General features: G+C 45.6%; 1 protein-coding gene across 1 annotated transcript in view; it reads left to right on the forward strand.

Moving 5' to 3' along the window:
• Nucleotides 1-25,008, forward strand: part of LOC128339414 (calpain-8-like) — a 70,994-nt gene that overhangs the window by 32,823 nt on the left and 13,163 nt on the right. The window contains exons 10-19 of the mRNA XM_053283299.1: nucleotides 1,743-1,814; nucleotides 4,223-4,234; nucleotides 5,631-5,741; nucleotides 8,710-8,735; nucleotides 11,888-12,099; nucleotides 13,275-13,311; nucleotides 14,689-14,754; nucleotides 15,456-15,513; nucleotides 18,844-18,908; nucleotides 23,762-23,830. Coding sequence (XP_053139274.1) covers nucleotides 1,743-1,814; nucleotides 4,223-4,234; nucleotides 5,631-5,741; nucleotides 8,710-8,735; nucleotides 11,888-12,099; nucleotides 13,275-13,311; nucleotides 14,689-14,754; nucleotides 15,456-15,513; nucleotides 18,844-18,908; nucleotides 23,762-23,830 — 728 coding nt within the window. The remainder of the gene's footprint in view (nucleotides 1-1,742; nucleotides 1,815-4,222; nucleotides 4,235-5,630; nucleotides 5,742-8,709; nucleotides 8,736-11,887; nucleotides 12,100-13,274; nucleotides 13,312-14,688; nucleotides 14,755-15,455; nucleotides 15,514-18,843; nucleotides 18,909-23,761; nucleotides 23,831-25,008) is intronic.

Genomic DNA, 25,008 nt, shown 5'->3' on the forward strand with positions numbered 1-25,008 from the left:
ACCATAGAAGACTGTGAAATGTGTCTCTGTGCACAGAGACGCATTGCAGCACCCCCAGGAGTCCTTGAAATACACAGCCCTTCTGCACATATGCTTCATCCATCATATTGATGAGCAATTTGTTAGTAACTGAATTGTTCAGGTTGTATCAGCTCAGCAATGTTGCACTCCAGGCTGAGAATCTGTAAGTTGTGATCTAAATGTGTAAGCGGTATAGAAAAATGCTGGGTGTGGGTAGCAACTGGGCAGGGGCATATCTAGGGTAGGGCAGGCAGGGCACGTGCCCTGGGCGCCACTTGAAGGGGGGGGGCGCAAATTCTTAAAATAAATGGTTTTTTAAAAAAATGGCCACCAAAAACAAAATGGCCACTGCACATGCTCAAATGGCCTCTGTGAGGCCCTAGGCCATGCCAGGCCTCACAGAGGCCATTTGAGCATGTGCAGTGGCCATTTTGTTTTCAGCAGCCATTTTAAAAAAAAAATTTAAAAATGGCCACAGCACATGCTCAGATGGTCTCTGTGAGGCCCTAGAGGCCAGCAGTGGGAGGGGTAACCTTTGCAGATGCCCCCCCTCCCACGGCCTATAGGTAGCACCCCAAAGGGGCTACAGGTTAAAAAAAATTAATTTAATATAATATAAGTCACTGTACATTCAGTTTGGCACTATGTACAGAGAATCAGGGCTTGTGAATACTGAGCTGAAGTTTGAGCTAAGATTGTATCCATTTGCTCTTACTTTGCTTCTTGTGATAAGTGAGTTAAATGTGATGTCTTAATAATATGGCTATTAATGGTGAGTTTGTCTTTGAATCAGTGTGAAATCCTTAGTATTAAGCCCCACTGGGAGTTTCTTGCTCTCTTTCTCTCATTTTAACTGTCTTTCTGAAAGACTACAATATATTCCAAGCAGTGACACAGTTTACTCTGTATAGCCTTTAATTATTTTCTGAATATCTGGGAAAAGCCAAATTCTCCATTTATTTTTAAAACTTATGTAATAGTGATGCTACAATGCATAGTAGAGAATTAGATAGGCACTTCTGTTTAGTTTTCCAAGTACAGCTCCACATAGTATTTGGGTATTTCATGAGCCCCAGCATACTGAAATTTGTAGTTTTCCAGCATTTATTTGGTCTGGCTATGTCCACTGCTAAATAGTTTTTGAAATTTTAGAAGATTAACGAGCTTGACATATTTTTGAGCTGATATTATAGTAAAGTTATCTGAAAGATGGGTGTCAGATGTTTGGACAGGGGGCGCATTTTCAGTGCTTGCCCTAGGCGCTATTTCCCCTAGATACGCCTCTGCAACTGGGTATGGGCCCGAACACAGCTGTAGTTTAACAATCCATAGTTAGTGGGAAAGATTGATTTTCAAGTCACATTTGAGTTGTATTGTACAGAATTTGGCCCAGCAGGAGTCTCCCAGGGTAGAGTGGTTTGTGTTAATGACTACAGTCCTTTCTCCACTCGTCGTGACTTATGACTCCTTTAGGAAATATCTCTTAGCACAGTTTGCAAGGGTTGAGGTGGGGAAGGAAGCTCAGAATATAATGAGAAGGCTGGGATGAAAGCCAAGGTAGAGTTCTCTCTTAAGATCTATTCTTTTCAGCTCTAGCAACAGTAAACTTGGCTTCATTAACAGCAGAGAAATTCTCCTTTCATTTCTGCCCCCTTTTCCACCTAGCCCGATTATTTTATGTTATGTAAATTTTATGCCTATATCTATTTCTGCTTTTATAGCGACATACTGGACCAATCCCCAGTTCAAAATCAGACTGGATGAGCCAGATGACGACCATGATGGAAGTGCAAGTGAATACTTGCCTGGATACTGCTGCCCAGAACAAAATTCATTCCACACACTGATGAAAAAAATGAGAGAGAACACTGCTGGGCGGCCCCATCCCCGCCACCCCTTCCAACTCCATGATGGAGCCAGTAGTTGTGTGGGTGGCTGATCCGGCCACCCAGGGACAGCTCCCTGCTCGTCTGTGGGGAGAGCCTCATTGTGTGCAAAGGGGAGAGAAAATATATACCATTAAGAATGGGGATGGCTCAGAATCAGGCATGACAAGGAAGTGGATCATGATTTGTTCAAAAACTTTATTACCTCAGTGTCTCAGTAACAATAGTACCATGTGTTAGAGAATTCAGAAGAGGTGTGACCTGCAAATACTGAACAATTTAAAAGACAGGGAAATCAAAGGTGGAAGGAGGGAGCTATCATTAATAATAAAAATAAATAATAAATAATTTTTATTTGTTAGCTGCCCCATAACACACTGTTCTCTGCATTAAACACAGCATTAGAACATGAAATAAAAACACATTACACATTAAATAATAACAGACCAAAAGTGGGGGATGGACCAAAATGCAATATAAAGCAATTTAAAAACTCTTTTAAAATCAGTTAAAAATCAGGCCTGAGTGAACAAAAAGGTCTTTACCTGGCATCTAAAAGAACAAAGTGATGAAGCCAGGCAAACCTCACTGGGGAGGCTATTCCATAACTGGGGTGCAACCACAGAAAAGGCCCTCTCCCTAGTAGCCACCTGCCTCCCCTTGTTTGGCAGGGGCACTCAGAGAAGGGCCTCCCAAGAGGATCTTAAGATTTGGGTTGGGACATATGGAGCAAGGTGCTCTCTCAAGCCATTTAGGGAATTTAGGCATTTATTAAAAATGGTTAAAACCAGCACCGTGAATTGGGCCTGGAAACGGACTAGGAGCAGCCAGTGCAGCTGATGAAGCACTGGCGTAATATGTTCATAGCATCTAGTCCCAGTTAATAATCTTGCAGCCCTATCTGGTATCAGCTGCGGTTTTCGGACCATTTTCAAAAGCAGCCCCACATACCACACGTTACAGTAATCTAAGTGAGAGGTTACGAGAGCATGCATAATTGTGGCCAAGCTATTTCTGTCCAGTTGGTAAATCAGCCAAAGGCGCTCTGAGCCACAGAGGCCACTTGAGCCTCTAGCGACAGTGCTGGATCAATGAACACCCCCAGACTGCAAACCTGCTCCTTCAGGAGGAGTGCAACCCCATCTAGAGCAGGCTGAACATTATTCATCCGAGCAGAGGAACTACCGACCAACAGTTCTTCTGTTTTGTTTGGACTGAGTCTCCGCTTAATCACCCTCATCCAGTCCATTACTGCATCCAAGCACCAATTCATGACAGTAACCGCCTCGCCTGCATCTGATGAAAAACAGAGATACAACTGAGGGTCATGCTGATGACAACTCAGGCCAAATCTCCGGATGACCTCTCCCAGTGGTTTCATGTAGTTATTTAACAGCATGAGAGAAAGAATGGAACCCTGCAGAACCCCAAAGCGTTACTGTCAAGGGGTTGAGTAGTAACCCCCCAGCACCACCTTTTGGAAATGGGCCTCGAGGTAGGAGCGGAACCTCCCCTAAGCAGTGCCCCCCACACCTAAATTAGCCAACCTATCCCAAAGGATACCATGGTCAATGGAACTGAAAGTTGAGGGCAGCCCTTCCATGAGACAGGGTAAGTGGTTGCCTCAGGTGCAGCTCCAGGGAAGGATTCAGGGGCATCAAGTGCCAGAACCCCACTACCATGGACACCAGCCTGCCATCCACTGTCATTGCCCTTCCTTGCCCTACTGAGGCTCACTTTTTCTCTCCCCACCCTGATGTAAGCTAGGAATGCCTCTGCTGCCCTGCCTGGCTTGGTGGCATAGTCTAAGAGTACTTGCACGTCACTGCCTCCGCAAGCATCCACCTGCCGATTGTGGGTGTGCGTGGGATCACATTGTCTCTGCCTGAGGCAGCAAAGCATCTTGAGCTGCCCCTGGCTGTAGTCAGAGTTATTTGGACACCTTGGGTTTGCAGTCCTCTTTCCTAGCAAAATATTCACAACCATCAGTCTATTGCTAGGGTAGACAAGTACAGTGCATAACTAAAATGCATGACAGTGACTGAAAAGACTTTATATTACTCTTGCCAGGCTCTATTATGCTCACTGTGGCATTGGATGTCAGAATCGGGGGGGAAATGACTTAATGTTCTGGATGGAGCAGAGTTATTGTGCAAAAAAAAGTCCTACATGGCCAAGTGTACAGCTAATGGCAGTTGATAGGGGAAAAGCCAATTACTGTGCTCAAATCCATGAAGAGTTCTATTTGTTGACTTTTCATCTGTGAAAAATACATAACTACCCTCTTCTATCAGGTCTTTTTATGTCTTTTGCAGATCCCAAAAGAGGTATGTAAGCTGTGCTGGAAGTGTGTATCCTTCAAAATGGCCACCGCTTGCCTGGGCTAAATACAGTAATCAACTGGTTCTTGAAGGCTGATATCAGCAAACTGACAATTGCCCTTGTGAAATGTGGGAACATTTTATATTTTATTGGGGAACAATGAAATGTGGTTTGTAAGTGAGTATAGAGTATTCTGTATAGAGTATAGAGTATATAGAATGGTGTACAAAAACTATGAGATATGATTTGTTAGGGTGTGTACAGAGTGTATAAAGTACAGAGGGGAGGAGCATGTTTAACTTTTTAATGGAAGGAGCTATAGGTGTTTTATATTCAGCTTTTGTTTCTTTTGCAGGGAGCCATACATACAGACTGCAATTCAGAATATTTCAATTGTGGTTTTTAAAATTATCTGCTGTGCTTAATACCTCTGCAATGCAGGTTTCCTGAGAAACAAACTTGTTCAAGATACCTACACCTCAAATACATATGAACTCACAGACCAAACAATTAATTGTGGGTGGTGACTGATTTGTTTTAGTTTGGTGGTGGTGGTGGGGAGTGAGTAAAACAGACACACATACACACCCCCAAGGCAGAAGTTATGAGTGGCATGGAAAGTGTGGCTAAAGAGATGTATCACCTTCTCTCATCACACTAGAACTCCAGGGTCATAGGAACATAGGAAGCTGCCATATACTGAGTCAGACCATTGGTCTATCTAGATCAGTATTGTCTACACAGACTGGCAGTGGCTTCTCCAAGGTTGCAGGCAGGAGTCTCTCCCATCCCTATCTTGGAGAAGCCAGAGAGGGAACTTGAAACCTTCTGCTCTTCCCAGAGCGGCTCCATCTCCTGAGTGCTCACATGTGGTCTCTCATTCAAATGCAACCAGGGATGACCCTGCTTAGCTAGGGGGACAAGTCATGCTTGCTACCACAAGACCAGCTCTCCTCTCAGGGGTCACCCAATTAAACTGATCTTGTCAGGATGGACAAGAGAAAGCCCCTTTGACACAATCTATAACTATGTAACTCACTGCCATAAGATGTAGTGATGACCACCAGGAACAGAATCATAGAATCGAAGAACTGGAAGGCACCTTGGGGATATTCTAGTCCAAACCCCTGCTCAGCGCAGGAACCTGCTTCAGCATCCCTGTCATATGGCTGTCCAGCCTCTGTTTGCAGACTTCCAGTGATGGAGTTTCCCCTCTTCCCTCACTGCACTGTATAGCTTTAAGCAATTTTCTCCCTACCTAGCTCACTTCTGGTGTCAGAGACAGACTGGGGGGGAAAGTGCTTAAATAGTGGCGGCCCATGAACGTGCCACTAGGGGCAGGGGGTGGCAGGAGGTATCTTTAAGAGTAAATGAATTCGGTGCTTACCTCTGCTCCCACAGCACCTGAACGCTGTTCGGCGAAGCAGCGTACTGCCCAGCAGCTCCTGCGGCAGGGAATTGCCTCCGCTACCCACCTGGCTTTCATGGAGCTGAGCCTCTGCCAGCGGCCAGGTGAGTGGCGGAGGAGATTCCCCACCACAGGGGCTGCTGGGAGGCACTCTGCTTCGCCGAACAGCGTTCAGGTGCGTCAGGAGCGGAGGTAAGCACTGAATTCATTTACTCTTATAGATGCCTCCCACCCCCCAATGGCACATTTACGGGCCGCCACTGCACTTAAAGGATCAGTCTAATGCATGCAGCAGAGATCTACCAGTGGCTATGAGTTGTGATGGCTCATTAGAAATGGCTCATAAACCTCTGACTACCAGATGCCACGGTTTATTCTAAGCTTTCTTTCCTACTGCACAAGTGGCAGGTGTAGAATCCAAGGGAAAGAGTTGTGGTATGCAAGGACAAGGCAGTGGATTTGAGTCAGGAATAATAACGGTTTAATGAAATAGATATTATATACAGAGAGGCAAGTGCAGTCTGCCTTCAGTGCTCTTGCTGCTGGCTGGTTTTTTTAAGCCCCGCCTCTACACCTGGACTGGAATACAAAGCCCCATTCAAAAGCTGGCCTGGATTAAGGACTGGATTTACCAAAAACACCACAGCAGGTGCAGCCCACCCAGGGGCATAGCTAGGAGAGAGGGGGGCCCATGTTTGCCCCTCTCCCCGGTGGCTCCTCAATGAAGAAAACAGGGAGGGGTGGACCTGGGGGACCCCCGGGAGCTGGGGGGGCCCAGGTTCTTTGAACCCATCTGCTCAATTATAGTGACACCCCTGAGCCTGCCCTCATCCATGAGCTTCCCCTTACCCCAGAATGTTAAAAGAAAGAAAAATGGAAGGGAAAATGAGAATGAATAGAAAAAGAGACACAAAAAGAGGGAAAGTAACAAGGGAAGGGGGAGGAAGGGGGAAAAGAGAGAGAGCGCAAGAAAAACTGAGGTGCCTTGCAAAGCATGGGAGACAGTAAGGGAAGGCTCTAATATACTTTTTGTATAAGGTTAGGAAGAATGAAAGGAAACCATGGCTGGCATTCTGACTAAGGCTGGGCGTGAACAATCTGCTGTGCTAACTACTTGCACTAAATCTGGAGCTTGCGTTGTGCAAACATACTTGCACTTAGACAACAGGAGTACAGTCTGTGGCATGCTACATATGTTTTAAAGGGGACTTGTGTGCAATAGTACAACAGCACAAACCCCCATGCCTTCGTGCAACTTGGCTCATTGCGCAAGCACAGCATTAGTCAGCCAGCGTTTGTCATTATTTTCTGTTGCTTTTCTGTTGCTTTTATTTTCTGTTGCTTTTTATCCTCTTACTTCCTTCTTAAACTCCATGGGCCCAACTGCACAAAAACTTAGTTAGCACTGCACCTCTTTGGGGTTTTTGGTTTTTTGTTTTTTGCACTGCACAAAATGTGCCCAGCTGCCCATGGAATAAAACTTGCCAGATGTTTGTGGGTCAACAATAGGGGAAAGCTCTTGCCTTCCTTCCCTACTTGTGTGCTTCCCAGAGGCATCTCATCAGGCTGGTCAGAAACAGGCCTTTGGTCTGATCCAGTAGAATTCTTCTTATGTTCTTCCAATGGATCTATTTAACCATGGAGGTGCTGTTGCACAAAACCCTTCAAGCCCCCCTTCCAGCACTCCGGGGCAATTCTAGTTTGGGGAGCAAAGGATGTTATTAGGGGAGTGGGTGTTTTTTGGGGGGTTTTTTTGGCTATACATTAAATACATATAGAGTTACGGTAATTAATTTTGTTAGTTTATTTACCTTGTTAATGAAGCTTGCTCGGCATTTTCAAACTTATGCAGAAAATGGGCCAGATTCCTCTTAGAAATACTGCCATTTTGAATTAAGCCAAACCTCCCAGTCTGATTTCCAGGCTAGTGTTTAATTCCTGTCCAAGACCATGTGGCAGGAAAGACTGAGGTGGGGAGAGAAGTCAGTAGCAGGCCAGCTGAAATCTGCAGGGGAGATGACCTTGCACCCCACTACACACATGGTCCCACCAAGTTTCTGGCCAGGAAGGAAGCTAAGGTGTTGACACCTGAGAGTCTAGAGGAGTCGCCTACCTACGTGGTAGGCATGGGCTTCTGCTGTTTGTTCTGTGGTAGAAGAGTGAGTGAATGAGGCATTTTTAAACAACAGAGGCCTTTTAAAATCATTAATTTAAGAAATAGGACCATAGTGTGTGCTCTGAGTGTATTGGCTGACACAATGCTGCAAAGTTCCAGTCTGGTTGATGAGGGAGTGCGAAATTATCTTTAGGGGAGGACCTCCTGCTACCCCTTGCTTCCCTTTGGCATCATCCCTACAGCACTTCCAGTTTAGCACTAAATTGCATCACCAACTGTGTAGGGAGTGTTGCTTAGGGTCATGGTCCTAACCTCTCTTTGGAATGCATTTGAGCTCCAGCTTGAATAGAGAGCAAAGAAGCCTGGTGGCTGAGACTGTGCCTGAACCAAAACCCAACCTTTTTCTCTGATCAAATGTTTAAAAAAGAAGACGACTCCTTTCCCTCTACAATAATGGCTAAAAATCACGCTAGGGTTTGAAAATAAAGAAATTATGGGCTATGATTATATCAAAAGTTGAATTGTACCAAAACCAACATGTGATATCTGATTTCAGCCCCTAAATGTATCCCCCCCCCATTTAATGTTTGTGTAATGTGGCATTGCTCATTAAGATAGATATAATATCAGTAGACAATGCAGCACGCCCTGTTTCAAACGAGCTCCACCTGGCTTGCATGACTGCATTAATGAGTCACATTCTGAAAGGCAAACTTGTGTAGTAAAGGCACTGTTTAAACACCGATTGTTTTGTTTTCATGCCTTTGTCCAAATCAGGCAGCTAATTTGCTTTGTAACTCATACACAGTGTCAGGACATATTTTTATTATCAGTTATAGAAATGGTGCTTGTGTGTTTCAAGGTAAGTTAGGAGACTGTAATTTCAGATCTGGGGGAGGAGTGCGAGCTCACAATCTCTATAAACTCATTGCACCCATTCATCATTTTGTATGAAGGATGTCGGAAGAAAAAGAGTGAGACGGTAGGGAAGGAGAATGGTGGGAGACTGTGTTTAGCAACACACCAAGGGTCAAATGGCATGTGACATGAAATGTAACCTTTGAATTTTTGTCTTTTAAAAAAAACACCCTCTTACCACAGGGCTCCAATCCAGTCTGGGGCTACAGCACAGGAGGACGGGGGTTAACCCTTTCTCTGTGTGATTTCCCTGATGAAAATTGTCCCTGAATTTTTGCCCCATGAAGGCAGCTACTACAGTATAGTGGAAATAACCACTTCCTTCCTGGGGAAAATAGTTTTGGGGAGATTTCCACTGATAAAATCATACAGTGGGATCAACCCCTTTCTCCCTGGCTGTGACCCTAATATGAATCAACCCCCATTCCCTCTACACCCCTCGTGACAGAAATACAAAGATGACTTTCTTGTCACGTGATGTTTGACCATAAAGAGGGGGACTATGTACAGAACATACTAAGGTCGTTCACACGACCAAAATCCCTGGTGGCTAGGGAGGGCTGTGGGGGAAAGAAGGAGTATACCTACCTTTGCCCACACGATCTTCAGTAGTCTTGTGCTGTGCTATGCCACCGTGCACACAATTGTCGCTGAGGGGAGCGACACGGTGTTCTGGAGGCCATGGAAATGCTGCCCAGCCTCCAGAAATCTCACAGTGCACCCTGCAAGGAGTGCAATGCATTGGGGCACCTGGTGCTTTGTCTGCTTGGGCTGCAGGTCGGGATCCCTACCTGGGTAATTCCTGGGCTACCTGGCAGGGCAGCGCAGCAGCGCCAGGATTGGCCACAATCCTAGCACTTTACACAAGCAGCCCTGCCCAGTAGGGCTGTGGAAGCCCAAGTAGGGCTACTCATGTGAACAGCCTTGCTGGCTGCCCAAACTTGCCGGACCAGTGATTTAAAACGCTTACTACTAATTTATTAGTATGTATGCTTGCTTGCTTGCTTGCTTACTTACTTACGATCCATTCAGTTTTACATTTATATCCCACTCTTCCTCTAAGAAGTCAGAGTGGTGTGCTTAGTTATGTTTAGCCTCACAACAACCCTATGAGGTAGGCTAGGTAGAGATAAGTGAGATATATGATATTGACCATATTTGTCACCATACTGTTGATCAACATGTTCCAACAAGCTGATTGGAGATGTAGCATAAATGTTTCATTAACGAGTCAATCCTCTAAAGAATGATACCTGCATGAGACCTTTTTTATATGAGACCTTTGTAGTCTGAGAGCCTGTTCATATGGCTGTTGGGCCTGTGGTCAGAAGAAAAGCCTCAGAGGATTGCCACATTGACTATGGGTATAATAAACAAGGAAGATGTGGGGTCATGTTTCACATGTAACTTTGCCCTTCATTCCATGTCCAGCACATTCTATTCAGGTATGCAGTGTGCATTAAAGCTATGCTCACAGACACCCAGTGTGTTGCTTATTCCTTTTGCACACCTGAAGGTTCTTTCAATAGTATTAGGTGGACATGCACCAAACACTATAAATGTTGCTGCCCACGAGGCAATCAGCAGCAGCTTCAGTCTTTAAGTTGATTTGCCTTTAGTCACAGATTCTGTCCTGCACACCTTTCCCATAGGAACATAGGAAGGTGCCGTATACCGAGTCAGACCCTTGGTCTATCTAGCTCAGTATTGTCTACCCAGATGGGCAGCGGCTTCTCTAAGGTTGCAGGCAGGGGTCTCCAGGGAGGGAACTTGGAGCCTTCTGCATGCAAGCAGGCAGGTGCTCTTCCCAGAGCAGCTCCATCCCCTAAGGGGAAGATCTTACAGTACTCATGCATGTCATCTCTTATTCATATACAATCAGGGGTGGACCCTGCTTAGCAAAGGGGACAAGTCATGCTTGCTACCCCAAGAGCAACTCTCCTGAGACTAGTGGCTACTCACTAAATTTTAGTGAGTAGCTGCTTTCACTGCTCAGCATGGGAAAGGTGTGCAGGATAGAATCCTTCTACCACCATGTACCAACAAAAGGTGGGGATCAATTGGGAGTCTGGCAGTTAGCCACACCCCCATGCTGACACATGGCCACACTCCCAGGCCTCCATGAGCTTGCTGTTCTCCTGTGTGAACAAATGCTTTGAACAAGTATCCCCTGCTAACTGAGCAAAGAGGCACTTTTAAAAGTGGTGATTCTCTTCTATTTAGCAGAGGGAGAGCAATTGTCCCTATCAACCCTAGCACAGCATCCCTCCGCTGACTGTTGCTGGTGTCCACTTTATGGTGTTTTTAAAACAAAAAACAAAAACAGCTGTTCTCACAACCCTGAGGTTGGAGGAGTGCCCAGCCAGGATCGGGGAGCTGTTTGCTCTTGATTGGCAATCGTGTGTTTGCAAAGTTCAAGGTAGGAGGAAAGGAGAGTGATTGTGTGGGGTAGGACAGGTTTTTGGCCATCTTCAGTAAAATGCTGGGGACAGAATGTTTGTTGGCCATACCCATCCTACCCACCTACTGGCTCTCACATGATCACTCTCCCCTCCTCCTCCTCCTCCTCCCTTGAACTTTACAAGCACACAACCACCAATTGGGAGTGCATATGGCTCTTCTATCCTGGCTGGGTGCTCCTTTGATTCTGCTTAGGGTTGCTGATGGTGATTTCTGTGGCCCCTATGGTGTTGAGGTGCTCTTCAAGTTGTTTTGGAATTGCACCTAGGGTGCCAATTACCACTGGGATTATTTTGCTCTTTTTCTGCCACAGCCTTTCAATTTCAATTTGTAGATCTTTGTATTTTGTGGTTTTTTCTGTTTCTGTTTCTTCTATTCTGCTATCCCCTGGTATTGCTATGTCGATTATTTTGACTTATTCTTCTCGACTACAGTTATATCTGGTGTGTTGTTGTTGTTGTTGTTATTTAATTGTTTTCATGTGAACTGCTTTGAGAACTTCTGTTGAAAAGTGTATAGAAATATTCATAGTAATACCGAACATGAGGTGGTACTATGCTCCCATTTGCTCTTGCATGCATTGGCAGTATATGGCAGCATCTTGTCTGAAGAAGACTAATGTCAAAAGGATGGAGAGTAACATAATGAAATCTGTGTACTACATGGCTTGTGCTCCCATTTGCCTGGAATATTTGCCATGCTGTTTTTCCTAGTATCTATTTTAAATGGGTTCTTCACTCTTGCTGTTCTCCCTAGTTGGGAAATCAAACTGATGTTCATCTAAGCAGAGATTTCTTCTCAAGGAACAGACCTGTAGCTCGTTCTGACACGTATGTCAACTTGCGCGAAGTTTCGAACCGTTTCCACCTGCCTCAAGGAGAATACCTCATCGTGCCATCTACCTTTGAGCCTTTCAAAGATGGAGAGTTCTGCCTCCGGATCTTCTCTGAGAAACAGGCTAACGCTCAGTACGTTTCTTCAATCATAATGTGCCAAAATGTGCTGTCCCACTTTGCATGCAGACATGTGGGGGCTGTGTCTTGTTCTTATCAGGCTATATTTTGCGTCTTTTTGTTCTCTATGTACCTATTAAGATGTAATGGCTATTGAGTCATTCTCCTGTTTTAGCTGTTGTCATGGTGACTGATGTTTTACAATAACATTTATATGACCTGATTCAGACAGTACCATCTGATTGCTGCCCAACCAGGGTGGTATTATCTGAATCAAGAGTGTGAGGAGGAGTCCTTGTACATACATCTCCAGCCATTTTAAATTACTACTACTTTACTACTACTTTAAAGTAGTACTACTTACTTTGAGTAGTACTTACTTTAATGTAGTACTTTAACCATGTGATTGGGGCAGCTGGGAGGTCTGTCTCCAATATGACTATGCGGGAATGGAATGGCGTACTGGATGGGGGAAGATGCATGCATATGCACATGCACCTGGGTGGCTGGTAGGCTTATGTCATCTGAACTGGCCCTATGAGAAGTTAGTTGTGGAGGGCTTGGGAGTTTGGCAAAGAGAATCCTCAAACACATACAGTATACATTGCAAGTGGGACTGCAGGGAAATCCTGTGTGCATGGCAGGATATGTATACTTCTTCTCCTCCATTGCCCCGCCCCATCCATCACCTGCACCTGTTTCTCCTCTTTGGACTGTAATTGTACATACTGTTGTATGCTCCCGACACTCCCAAGCCCTGAGGAAGTCTGGGGTAGCACACAACCTGGGTTTCTTTCCTTTGGAGGAGAACACGCTATAGACTTATGGTGTCTTTCTAACATCTGCTATATTTACAATTAAACGAGTAGAGCCTAAGTGGAGGCAATTAGTGGATACTACTACAAGACAGCAGATCTACAACCACCAATCAGATCCCCAGGCACAGACTTTTGAGCTCTCAGCATCTTCTTCTTCTTCTTCTTCCTCCTCTTCCTCCTAAGCCAAATTAGATTAGATTTTACATGTATCTTTGAATCCCATGGTTGGGATTCCCTACGGATTTAATCTAACCCAAAACAGCCAGCGGGAGGAGGGGGGATCTGGATTGGAGGATCTGCATTGCGAATTAGCTATGGTTTGATTCATGGCAGATATATTGGTAATTGCTATATTTTCTCTCTCTTGCACAGAGAAATTGGTGATACAGTGGCTGCAAATCCATATGAGGTAAATAAATTAAGAAGGGACTCATTCATAAATTTAATGAGGGCACTTGATGCAAAGTCTGAGGCATGTTGCTGTAGGCAAGATCAGCTGTACTGCATCCTGTGAACTATATACATAGTGTATACACCTGTATACATTGTATACACACATACAATATGCATTTCATTGCCAATATACTGTCTTACATAGTGTTTTGTTTGCATTGACAAGGCTTTCTTGACTACTTTGCACATCCATTTCTGGGGAACGGGGAGGGGACCTTTTATGAGGCGAAGTGAAGCAGTCACCTCAGGTGGCAGATTATTGAGACCACCAGCAAGTGGCCAGGTTGCCCCTGCCCCACCCACAACGCCATCAGATTGGCTCTTTGGGACTCATCTGATCCTGTCACCTTGGCAAGGAGCACCCCTCCTCATGCTACCCTTTCCTTCCCCCACCACTTTCAGAGTTGGCAAGGATTGGTTTTGGAAAGGGGCTGGCCTCCCCAGGTTCGTGGGGCAAGGCAGCATTTGGTGCCACACCTCAGGCACCACAGGACCTTGGGCCACCCTTGCGGGGGAACTCAAACTTGTCATCATATAGGCAAGTGCTATATCATAACTGCACTAAGCAAGTGTGGCTGTGAGAGTGAGTGATGTGTAAATATATACACATATGTATACAGTTTATGAGGAAATTTATAATGCATTTATAATAAAACTGAATGCAATTATTTATTTATTTATTTATTTATTTATTTATTTATTTATTTATTTATTTATTTAGCATATCTGTAGACTGCCCAAATCTCACATCTCTGGGCGTTTTACAGTAAAACAGATTACAGTTAAAACTTTAAAACAGTTTAAAACAAGGATGGGCTCCATAAGTTAATTACTACTACTACTGATATTTAAAAGCTTGGGTGAATAAATGTGTCCTAAAAGGCCTTTTTAAAGCTGTCAGAAATGAGGAGGATCTTATTTTGACATTTTCGAGCGCATTCCAAAGCCTTGGGGTGGTAATTGAGAAGGCCCATCCCTGAGTAGCCACCAGATGAGCTGGTGGCACCTGCAGATGGATTATTTATATAGTTATATTTATATATCATATATAATATTTATGTATTATATACACAATATAATAATTTATATACTGCCTTTTCATTTTACATTAAAACACTCAAGGTGGTTAACAACATCAGATTAAAAAGAAATTAAAATATGCTGTAACATTACATAAACACAATAAAAGAAAAACAATGAAGATTTCATAGACTTCTGCTCCTGGCTTTCAGAGCTTCTTTTGGTAACCAGCCAAGTGCCCTTTGCAAGCCTCGGGAGATCCTTGTGCTTCCTGGGAAAATATGCAATTCTTCATTATCTCTTCTCTTTTTAGCCTCATGTTGCTGACAAGGACATAGACAGTGAGTTTAAGAGCCTGTTTCAAAAGCTTTCCGGAGAGGTAAGAGAGTCATGTATGTATGAATAAGCACTTTGAAGATTGTTTCCTTCTCCTTCAATCATTTTATTTTACTAACACCTCACTACATTGCTGGTGTACCTTGATATAGTTAATGTCAGTGCAGTCTTCCTTCATTGTTTGCATTGGTTCACAACTTCCAGGTGTATGATGTGCATGTATGCGATTATTTGTTAACTTAGCTTTATAGCCTGCCCATTCCAAAGGCTTGGGGTAGAGAACAGTTTCAAGCACCAAATCCCATTAAGACAGCGTTTCTCAAACTTGGGTCACCAGATGTTGTTGGACTTCAACTCCCATAATCTCCAGCTGCCCCTGTGTGGTGGCCATGTGTGTGCTGATGTTGCGCAGGGGCAGCTGGGGGAGAGCACCACTGGTGCGCAATGATAGCTGGACGGGGGAGGGGGGGCCTGCTCCACGATTAAGGAAATGGCAATGAGAGGCAGAGCAGCAGATATGGACCTGCTCTCCTCCCTGTTAAAGGGGATGTGTGATCCCTCCATTTAAAAGGGATGTGTTGTGATTCGGCATCTGAATCACAGTTCATGCACATCCTTATTTTGTTTTGATTTGTATCTAGGCTAGGAGATTGGTTCAGCTGAGAGAGTGGGGTATGGTGTTCAGTGCTGTGGTCCCTTTTAACTTGGGTGGTTCTTACACTTCCATTTTGTCTCCTTCTGCAGGACTGTGAAATGACTGCAAATGAACTTCAGACTATTCTGAACAGAGTTATATCAAAGAGTAAGTTGCAAGAGTTGCTTCATAACTGGTTGGGATGAGAGTCACATATATCAAAGTATATCTAGCATTGTTCTTTGGTATAGTCTCCTGACCATTTCCTTACCTGTAGATGCCTGTATCCAGGGGCAGCCCAAGCTCTTCTGCTGCCTGTGGCAAGATGCCCCCTTATGCAGCTGCTCCCTGCTACCTGGAGGGAGGAGAGTAGTGGGAAGACACTCTAGCCTAGCATTCACCTTTCCTCCACTGGGCTAGAGTGTCTTCCCACCAGTCTCCTCCCCTCCAGGTAAGAAAATGGTGGGAAGCCTTTGGCCCACCCTTTACCTTTCTTCTACTTCCTCTTCTGCTTGGAAAAGTGAGGCTAGACTGCCTCCCCATGCCGTTTTTTTAAGCAATGCCCACTCGCACCACCTCCAGTGATCTGTCACCTGGGATGACTGCCTCAGCATGTGAGTTTTTGTTGCAATTAATTACTCCACATTTTTACCTAATAAAACCAACATAGACAAATACATATTTCCAAATTGGACATTTTATAGGGTATGTGGTGCAGATCGTGCAGATGATAATAAAAGTAAAGTAATTCAGAATTGGACAATGTATCAGAGTTTTGCAATGCGATATTTTATTTCATTTTCATAATGAATGAAAATGTATGGGTAGTGGCATGGGTCAATATTTTAGGAAAGTAAAGAGCCTTTTTCCTCCAAGAGATTTGCTCAGTACCAGCTCAGTTTAGTTTTGTGTGAAATGAGCTATGTGGTCTTGGTTAGATCCACCATAGACGGCATGAGGGATCTCTGGGTGTCAGGACCTGCCTATGCCCAGACCCCAAACCTGACAAGCCCTCTTCCCAAGAGGAGGAATTGTGGTCCCACATGAGATGGCCTACTACCGTGAGGGACCAATACAAAGTGCCCCCTCATGATTGCCCCAACCCCTGCCCAAAGAAGCTGCAGTACCAAGGAACTCAAAGCCCCCTGTCAGGACCTCTGCTCCAGCTCCGAATTCTCCCCCATCACCCGCTGGATGCTTGAGGAACAGTGGTGACAGTGAATCCATGCAAAAGTCCAGAACTGCTGATTCAGCACCCATCACTCTTCTAAAATTCCCTCCAGCAACCCTGCTTGGGAAAGGGAGCATGCAGAAGCAGATGCTTTGGAGCAAGTCCACCTGAGATTCAGGAAGAGACAGGGCAGTTAGTTGCACTATGAAATCCTTACTGCTCTGATCACTAGAGCCAGGCTAAAAATTACATTAAGTCTACTGTGAAGCCCCAAGTCTCATCCTGCTAGCTGCTGTTGCAGCAGGCCCTTTGCGGAGCCCTGCAAACTGAGCTCCCCAACCTCAAAAGGAATCACCAAAATTATCATCCAAAACAATAGAAAGAGCAGTAAAACAATTTAAAAAAGGTAAAATCTGAAACAGCAACATAGGTGGGAGTGCTGGTCTTGTGATGGCAAGCATGACTTGTCCCCTTAGCTAAGCAGGGTCCACCCTGGTTGCGTATGAAAGGGAGACTAGAAGTGTGAGCACTGTAAGAGATTCCCCTCAGCGGATGGAGCCGCTCTGGGAAGAGCAGAAGGTTCCAAACTCCCTCCCTGGCATCTCCAAGCTAGGGCTGAGAGAGATTCCTGCCTGCAACCTTGGAGAAGCCGCTGCCAGTCTATGTAGACAATACTAAGCTAGATAGACCAATGGTCTGACCCCATATAAGGCAGCTTCCTATGTTCCCAACATGAGATTTATTGAGGTGCTTCACACGATCGGAGTCAAGCGCCGGAGGGGGTTCGGCGGGGAGAGTGGGCTTAGCCCGCTCTCTCTGCAGACGAGCAGCCGCTCATAGCTGGGCGGCCAGATCAGCCACCCACATGACTGCTGGCTCTGTCATGGAACCGACAGGGGTGGCAGGGATCGGGGGCCACACGGCCCCCAGAAGTTCCAAGATACCCCACACGAGTGTGCATGGCATCCTGGAGAGATCTCCAAACCTGGAAGGCTGCTTGCAGCCTCCCAGCAGGGGTCTTCTCGTGTGTCACCAAGGCGCGGAGCCGCACTGTGGCAGCACACGATCAGAAAACCCAGGTGAGCAGAGCACTCGCTCTGCTAACCTGAGCTAAGGGGAAGGCTACTTTGGCGGGCTAGCCGCCAGAGAACCACCAGGCTCACCCGCGAGCCCACTGGTTCTCACAATGAGGAAAAACCGGGCTGGGCTTCTTTAGCCCAGTTCCCCCCCCCACTATGAGAATAGCCTCATTAAATGATAAAAACCTGGATTTTAAAAAGTCATTAAACTTGGTGGCTTATATACTGCGCAGCGCCCTTCTGATCCAAGAATGAGGCATGTGTGCTGGTTCCATGCGTCTCCAAATTCTGCCCATGTTGCTTCTGAGTGCAGAGAGGCTCTGTGGTGACTAAGAATTGCATCTGCACTAGTGATGCTTCTCCCATTAGAAATGATGGGGAAATTGTCTCTAGAGTCATGGCGTAATTCTTAGTCACCACGGAGCCTCTCTGCACTCAAAACTGCCAAATCACCTGCCTTGCCCAGAAGTCAGCAGGCCTGGTCCAGCCTGCCCTGCTGACTGCTGGGTGGCAGTGCAGAAGTTTCAACAATTTTTATAGATACACTAAACTGCACTCACCGGTGCCCCACCCCCAGCCACAGAGAGTATCAGTTGCACCTGGTAAGCTGGTGCCAGGTGAGTAAAGTGGTAAAGTGTGCCATCAAGTCGATTCCGACTCCTGGCGCCCACAGAGCCCTGTGCTTTTCTTTGGTAGAATACAGGAGGGGTTTAGCATTTCCTCCTCCCACGCAGTATGAGATGATGCCTTTCAGCATGTTTCTGTATCGCTGCTGCCTGATATAGTACCAGCGGGGATTCAAACCGGCAACCTTCTGCTTGTCAGTCAAGCATTTCCCCGCTGCACCATTTAAGGTTATGCCAGGTGAGTAGCCCTAGCTAAAGCCTTTCAGAATTGGGGGCACTGCGACAGAAAAAGGCCTTTCCTCCAGTTGCTCTATTTGTATGAACGATACTTGGTTGTTCTTTTGTGACATCCATCTGGCTAAAATATAGTGCTAAAGAAAATCATTAAGGCATCTGCTTCGCTGTGGGACTGGCACTCATCTAATAACCCACAACTCACTGATGCCATTCTTATGAATTGGCCCTGAAAGCTTTGCTCTGTGAGATGTCTTTAAAATGAACTTGCCGAAAGAGGAGTATATTTGCCTTAACTGCAGAAGCTAAACAGATGTCTCCCTAGTGTTTCCACAGGATAGAGATACATGTTTGCCTAACATTTCTTTCCCTCTTTTTAATTGTATAGGAACAGACATTAAAAGTGACGGATTCAACATAAACACCTGCAGGGAAATGATCAGCCTCTTAGATGTATCCTTTAAATGTCACTTCTCTCTCCTGGATTTCCCTTGTGAACCTTTTGAGTAGATAAGGCAAGATTTACGCCGTCTCCTTTTCCCGTCGCAGCTGTCTCTGCTTGTAGGCATAAAGTGAAGGGTGTAGATCTAAACCGCTTAGTATGGCAAGGACGTTAACCCTTTCTTGCTAGTTGCCTGGCGTGGTTGGTTTCTGCTGTCTTGTATCCGCGTTCTGCCTGGATGCATGAGAGTATTTTGCCCACTGAGCCCTCCCGGGGCTTGGCAGCAGTTGGCTGTATTATTATACACAACCTGGATGTAGTGCTATTCAAACCATGAGGAAGTTGCACCGAGGGGTGTGGAGAACTGTGGGGCTGGGCACCAGTTGTGGCACCACAACCAGACATATGGCTCAGGAGGTGGGGAGGAGAGAGAGGGAGAAGCGGCCAGTCTTCCCAGTGTGTCTTCCTCTCACAGGAGAGCAGCTAGCCATGCAAAGAGTTTAGGATGCTTGGATGAATTAATGGTAGATATGTAGACAAGTGGCTGGCAGAAAGTCACTGACAGGGCTCCTAGAGAGGGGGCAAGCTGTAATCCACAGCAGGAGCTCCCAGTCTTAGGTACCCGGATGTTGTTGGGCTAAAACTGCCACTGATGGGAGTTGAACATCTGGGTAACGAAGGCTGGGAACCTCTGATCTGGAGATGAGTCTTGCTGCTTCAGCAGATCTTGGAGGGTTTAAACAGAAAGAATGCAAAATTAAACTGGGGTCGGGTGAGCTTCTAGGTCCTTCAGGACTCAGTTGAGCCATGTGATTACAAAGAAGCTTTGGCATATCAGTCTCCACAGCAGCCTGAATACCATAGCAATAGCAATAGCACTTACATTTATATACTGCTCTATAGCCGGAGCTCTCTAAGCGGTTTACAATGATTTTAGCATATTGCCCCCAACATTCTGGATACTCGTTTTACCGACCTCGGAAGGATGGAAGGCTGAGTCAACCTTGAGCCCCTGGTCAGGATCGAACTTGTAACCTTCTGGTTACAGGGCGGCAGTTTTACCACTGTGCCACCAGGGGCTCTTGGAAGGTTCTAGCACTCATTTTAAAAACTCCCCACCTCTCTCTCCTGGATGGCATCTCTTCCTTTATTGCCCCCTGTCCAGCTACACATCCCTGTCCCATTTACCAAGCCTGGCTAGGCTTATTAGGTTGGGCCTCAGAGCAGAGACGGATGGAAAGGGGGTTGAGCATCACCCTATGCCTCCTCCATCTCAGGCTGCTTGCTCCTTCTGTCTGCCCCTCTCCGGGGGTCCCTGACACTCTCCACCAGCCAGCATCTCATCCCCAGCCAGCTCCTTATATGCCTCCTCACAGCCGATGCATCACCTGGCCCCAATTATGGGCCAATGCCTCTCTTTATGCCCTGTAATTGACTACCCTTTACAGCTGTTTACAGCTCCTCCTTTTCCTTGCTCCTGCTCAGACCCCCTCCCTTCGGGAGGCGTGCTGCTGATGTTATCCTCGCATGACCCCCCCCTTCGGCCTTATCAGGGCTCTGCTCCTCCTCCACTGGAGCTAAGTCCCTGCCTGTTGGCAGTCTTTCCTCCACTTCTCCCCGGCTACCACCCGTCCCTGTCGCCTTGAGCCCCCTCACCACTCTGTCCTTGGAGGTAAGGACAGCAGGCCTAACCGGACACTCCCCCATCCCAAATTTCCACACAAACTCATCCACAAGACTATTCAAACGTATTGTTGAATGCGCGCACAATCTATCTGACGTGAACATAGGGACATAATAACATAAGAAGAACTTTGCTGGATCAGGCCCAAGGCACATCTAGTCCAGCATCCTGTTTCCCCACAGTGGTCCACCAGTTTTTATTTTATTTTATTCTATTTATATTATTTGATTTCTATACCACCCTTCCAAAAATGGCTCAGGGCGGTTACACAGAGAAATAATAAATAAATAAATAAGATGGATCCCCCACAATCTCAAAAGAAACATAAGATAGACACCAGTAACAGCCACTGGAGGTACTGTGCTGGGGCTGGATAGGGCCAGTTACTCTCCCCCTGCTAAATAAAGAGAATCACCATATTAAAGGGTCCTCTTTGCCAAGTTAGCAGTTGCCTCTGGGAAGTCCACAAGCAGGAGATGAAGAAGGCATGCCCCCTCTCTTGGGCTGTTCCCAGGTGGCAATTTTACTTTCCTTAACCACGGGAAGGACAGGTGTGCGTTCACATATTGTCCAGATTTATGTCAAAGTCCCTGCAAGCTATTGGGGAGCACTCCATACATGATTCGGGTTTTTCTTTATGCATTGGAGCTTTGCCTGGTTTTATGTCTGGGGTAAATCCAAAATATCGGATATGCCCCATAACAAGCAGTACTTCACCCCTCTTAATCCCGCAATAAAGCCTGCTATCCTGGAAAGACCCTGCCGTTGCTTTCAGAGGCATCCTGCCTCTTTGCCTGGAGGTAGTCTATAGCTATCAAGACTAGTAAAATAAAGTGTGCCATCTGGCTGGTGTCGACTTTTGGCGACCATAGGGCCCTGTGATTATCTTTGGTAGAATACAGGAGGAGTTTACCATGGCCTCCTCCCGCACAGTATGAGATGATGCCTTTCAGCATCTTCCTATATAGCTGCTGCCTAATATGGATATTTCCCATATTCTGGGAAACGTACCAGCGGGGATTCAAATTGGCAACCTCTGGCTTGCTAGGCAAGTCATTTCCCACTGCGCCATGGTAAACCTGTCCTCCATTAATCTGTCTGAGCCCCCTTTAAAGGAAAGTCATCCAAGCTGGTGGCCATCACCACATCCCATTGCAGAGAATTCAATAGATTAATTATGTGCTGTGTGAAAAAGAACTTCCTTTTGTGACCCCTCGTTCTAGTGTTGTGAGAGAGGGAGAATAACTTCCCCCTATCCACTCTCTCCACACCATGCATAATCTGGATCTGTATGCATGTACACACGTGTTCAAGAAATGTACAATAGTCCAGTTCAGATCTATCTTTTTGAGAGGCCCCATACCTTGGATCACTTGCAAAATGAATACAAGTACAGTTATTAACACAAAAGCCTCTATGTGTGTACAGACACCTATATTCACATGCAATGTAACGTTTAAACAGGGCTTATCGTCTTCCTCTTTATGTCCTTTGCCCACTTCCATCCTGATTTGCTTTCACATTAGCCTTTTTTTCTCTGGAATTGCCATCCTTTCTTTGTTCACTCACTTTTTATGGAGCATCAACAGCAGGATGCGGCACTAGATGAACTTTCATCTAGTCCATAAGGCTCTTCTTATGTTATTATTATTGTACACAGCACCAACGATGCTTCTCTCCTACCACCTTCAGCATTCTGGAAGCACCTAGATGATCTGTCTCCAGCCCAACAACACTCTCCTTGAATCACCCAGTCTCACTCACCTGCTCTTTCACGGTCTCTGGCTTCTCTCCCCTCCTCCCAGTCTGGCTGGTCTTCAAATAGCTGAAGGGCTATCACACAGAAGAAGGAACAGGCTTGTTCTCTGTTGCTCTTGTGGGCAGGACTGGAACCAAGCAGCCCTATCCAGGCCAGACACTGGAAAGAATTTCCTAACTGTAAGAGCTGTTCAACAGCGGAACAGTCTGCCTCCTGCAGTGGCAGACTCTCCTTCCCTAGGTTCCCAGACAGAAGCTGGAAAGGCATCTGTCAGGAATTCTGCAGCAATTTCCATCACTGAGCAGGAGGCTGAACCAGAAGACCACTGAGATCCTTTCCAGCTCTAAAACTCTATGATTCTGTGATGTACATTGTGGTGCCCTGGGCAGAGGAAGGACTACTATGAACATATGAAGCAATCTTGTACTGCAGGAGACCATCAGACTCATTATTGTCTACACTGACTGGCAGTTGCTCTCCATAGTTTCAGACGGGTCTTTTCCAGCCCTAGATAGAGATGCTAGAGCTGAACTGGGGACCTTCTGTATGCAAAGCATGTGCTCTGCTTCTGAGCTACAGCCTCTCCCAGAGCTGAATGCCCTTGGCATGCTTTTTGCTGCTCTGTGGAGCTGTTGTAATAATGCCTTCTTTCTAAAGTGAGAATAATGATCAGCCTCTTTGCTAGATTGCAGGAATGAGCACAAGGACTCTGTAAAGTTCTGTGCACAATTAAAAGGCTGTAGAGCTCATCAAAATAATTCCCTGGAGGATTGCGCCTCCTTGTAGCTTGTCTCTGTTGCCAGCTTCCTTTGCCTGCTGTGAAATAAAGTGGGAGCATGGACCCGGTACCTTGAGTGTGGTGTCAGTTCTTTGCTCCCCTATGTTTCAACAGGCTGTGCATCATTTAGTGGCTTCATATTTGACAGAGATACATGCAGACAGGCACTTGTTTATTACCACAATTATTTTGCTTGACATACAGCGGAATTCCATCTCAGCAAAAAGAAGAGTGGGAGAGAAATGTAATAAATAGTTAATGGTATTTGAGCAGCCTAAACCTGTGCAGGAATATAAACTTTTGGTTTTGTTTTTTTTTTAATAAAAAAAAAATGGGACAATGCAGATGGCTATTTCTTACAGTCCAAAGGGTGAACATGATCTATGTGGTCCTGCGGTCCTGTAATAAATCATTCTGCAAAAGAGAACCCATGGGTCCTCAGCACACCCTTATCTAAGCAATCTGAAAACAGCAGGTGTGCCTCCACTGGGTGTGGTGAAAGTGCAGATTCATGCATCATGCAGCGCAGCACAGTCTACATTTCAATGAGTCATTTGTTTTTGCCAGTGATGGAGACGAATATTGGTTAAAAAAAAAAATTTTTTTTTTGCACCATTTTGAACTAGACCTTAACACACTCAAGAACCACGGAATTGGTACACTGGGACTTGTAGAATTCAAGATACTTTGGATGAAGATTCAGAAATACCTGGTAAAACCCTCACTTTTAAAATACAGCAAATTATCTTTGCTGTATCCTTAAACAGATAGAAATTAAGCCAAAAGCCAGAAATGAACAAAAAATGTCTGTGTAGCTGCAGAATATGCACAAGGGGCTCCAGTTTAGAGTTCAGTTCAAATTGGCCTTGTATCACACAGCATCTGTCTGTATTTTTAAGTACCTCTTCCCTGCTTGAACTTTGTTTTTATGATTGTCATGACTCCTACCAGAGCCAGAGGAGAAGGGGGGAGTTCACTGGGTTTGAATCCTTGTCTGTAAGGGATTCATAGTAGGCTGCCACCATCCACTTTATTTTAATGTGGGAAAACCCACTCTCCATATAAGCTTCCAGGGGAGGGGGTAAAGTGGCAAATCCCTCCCAAAAAGGGCCGAGCAGTCCTAGGCTTCCAAAGGCATGTGACTAAGGCAGACCCAAAATGTAGGGTAGCATACTTCAGCAACAAGGATTTATTATCAGACTCAAAGTGTGTGTGTGTGGGGGGGAGTCTTTTCATAAAACAGATTGTAAGAGAGAGTTTTCATTAACCAGGCAATGCAGATTCTAAGCAATCAGTAAAGAAAAATAACTTCCCTGACACGATTAACTGACTTAGTCCTAACTTATTCCTTATAGGCTGTGGCCTTCCCATAACCACAGCAGCTCTCAGCCTGCTGCTTCCTAAAGGCCCTCCTGGGACAGACTAACTAACAGACCAAAGCTTCTGCTGGTGGCTAAGCCACAAATCTCCACCCAGTCCTCTGGATTGGTCCCTTTGATTTGAACTTCCTGGGCTTTTTTAGCCTACTTTCCAGTAGGTTTATGAGATCACCCAGCACTGTGTGTGTGTATCCATCCGTGTCCCCCCACCCCGCAACATGAACTTCACAATGCCTGGACCAATATGAACCAAATCAGGTTGTAGGGACACTTCAATGGTGTAGTTCGTGATGATGTCATCCACACCAATTCAAGATGGCAGATGTGTAAACTTTTGAGGTGCAAGTGGGCTAACTTACCGATTTGAACCAAATTTGCTACAGATGTAGGGACACAGGAATGCCCAAATACCATGGTGTGTGATGATGCCATCCACTCTAGTTCAAGATGGTGGCTGCGTGAACATCTGAGGCGCAAGCGGGCTAATGTTATTTAATTTATTTATTTATTT

The sequence above is a fragment of the Hemicordylus capensis genome, chromosome 1, assembly GCF_027244095.1.
Source record: "Hemicordylus capensis ecotype Gifberg chromosome 1, rHemCap1.1.pri, whole genome shotgun sequence".
NCBI lineage: Eukaryota > Metazoa > Chordata > Lepidosauria > Squamata > Cordylidae > Hemicordylus > Hemicordylus capensis.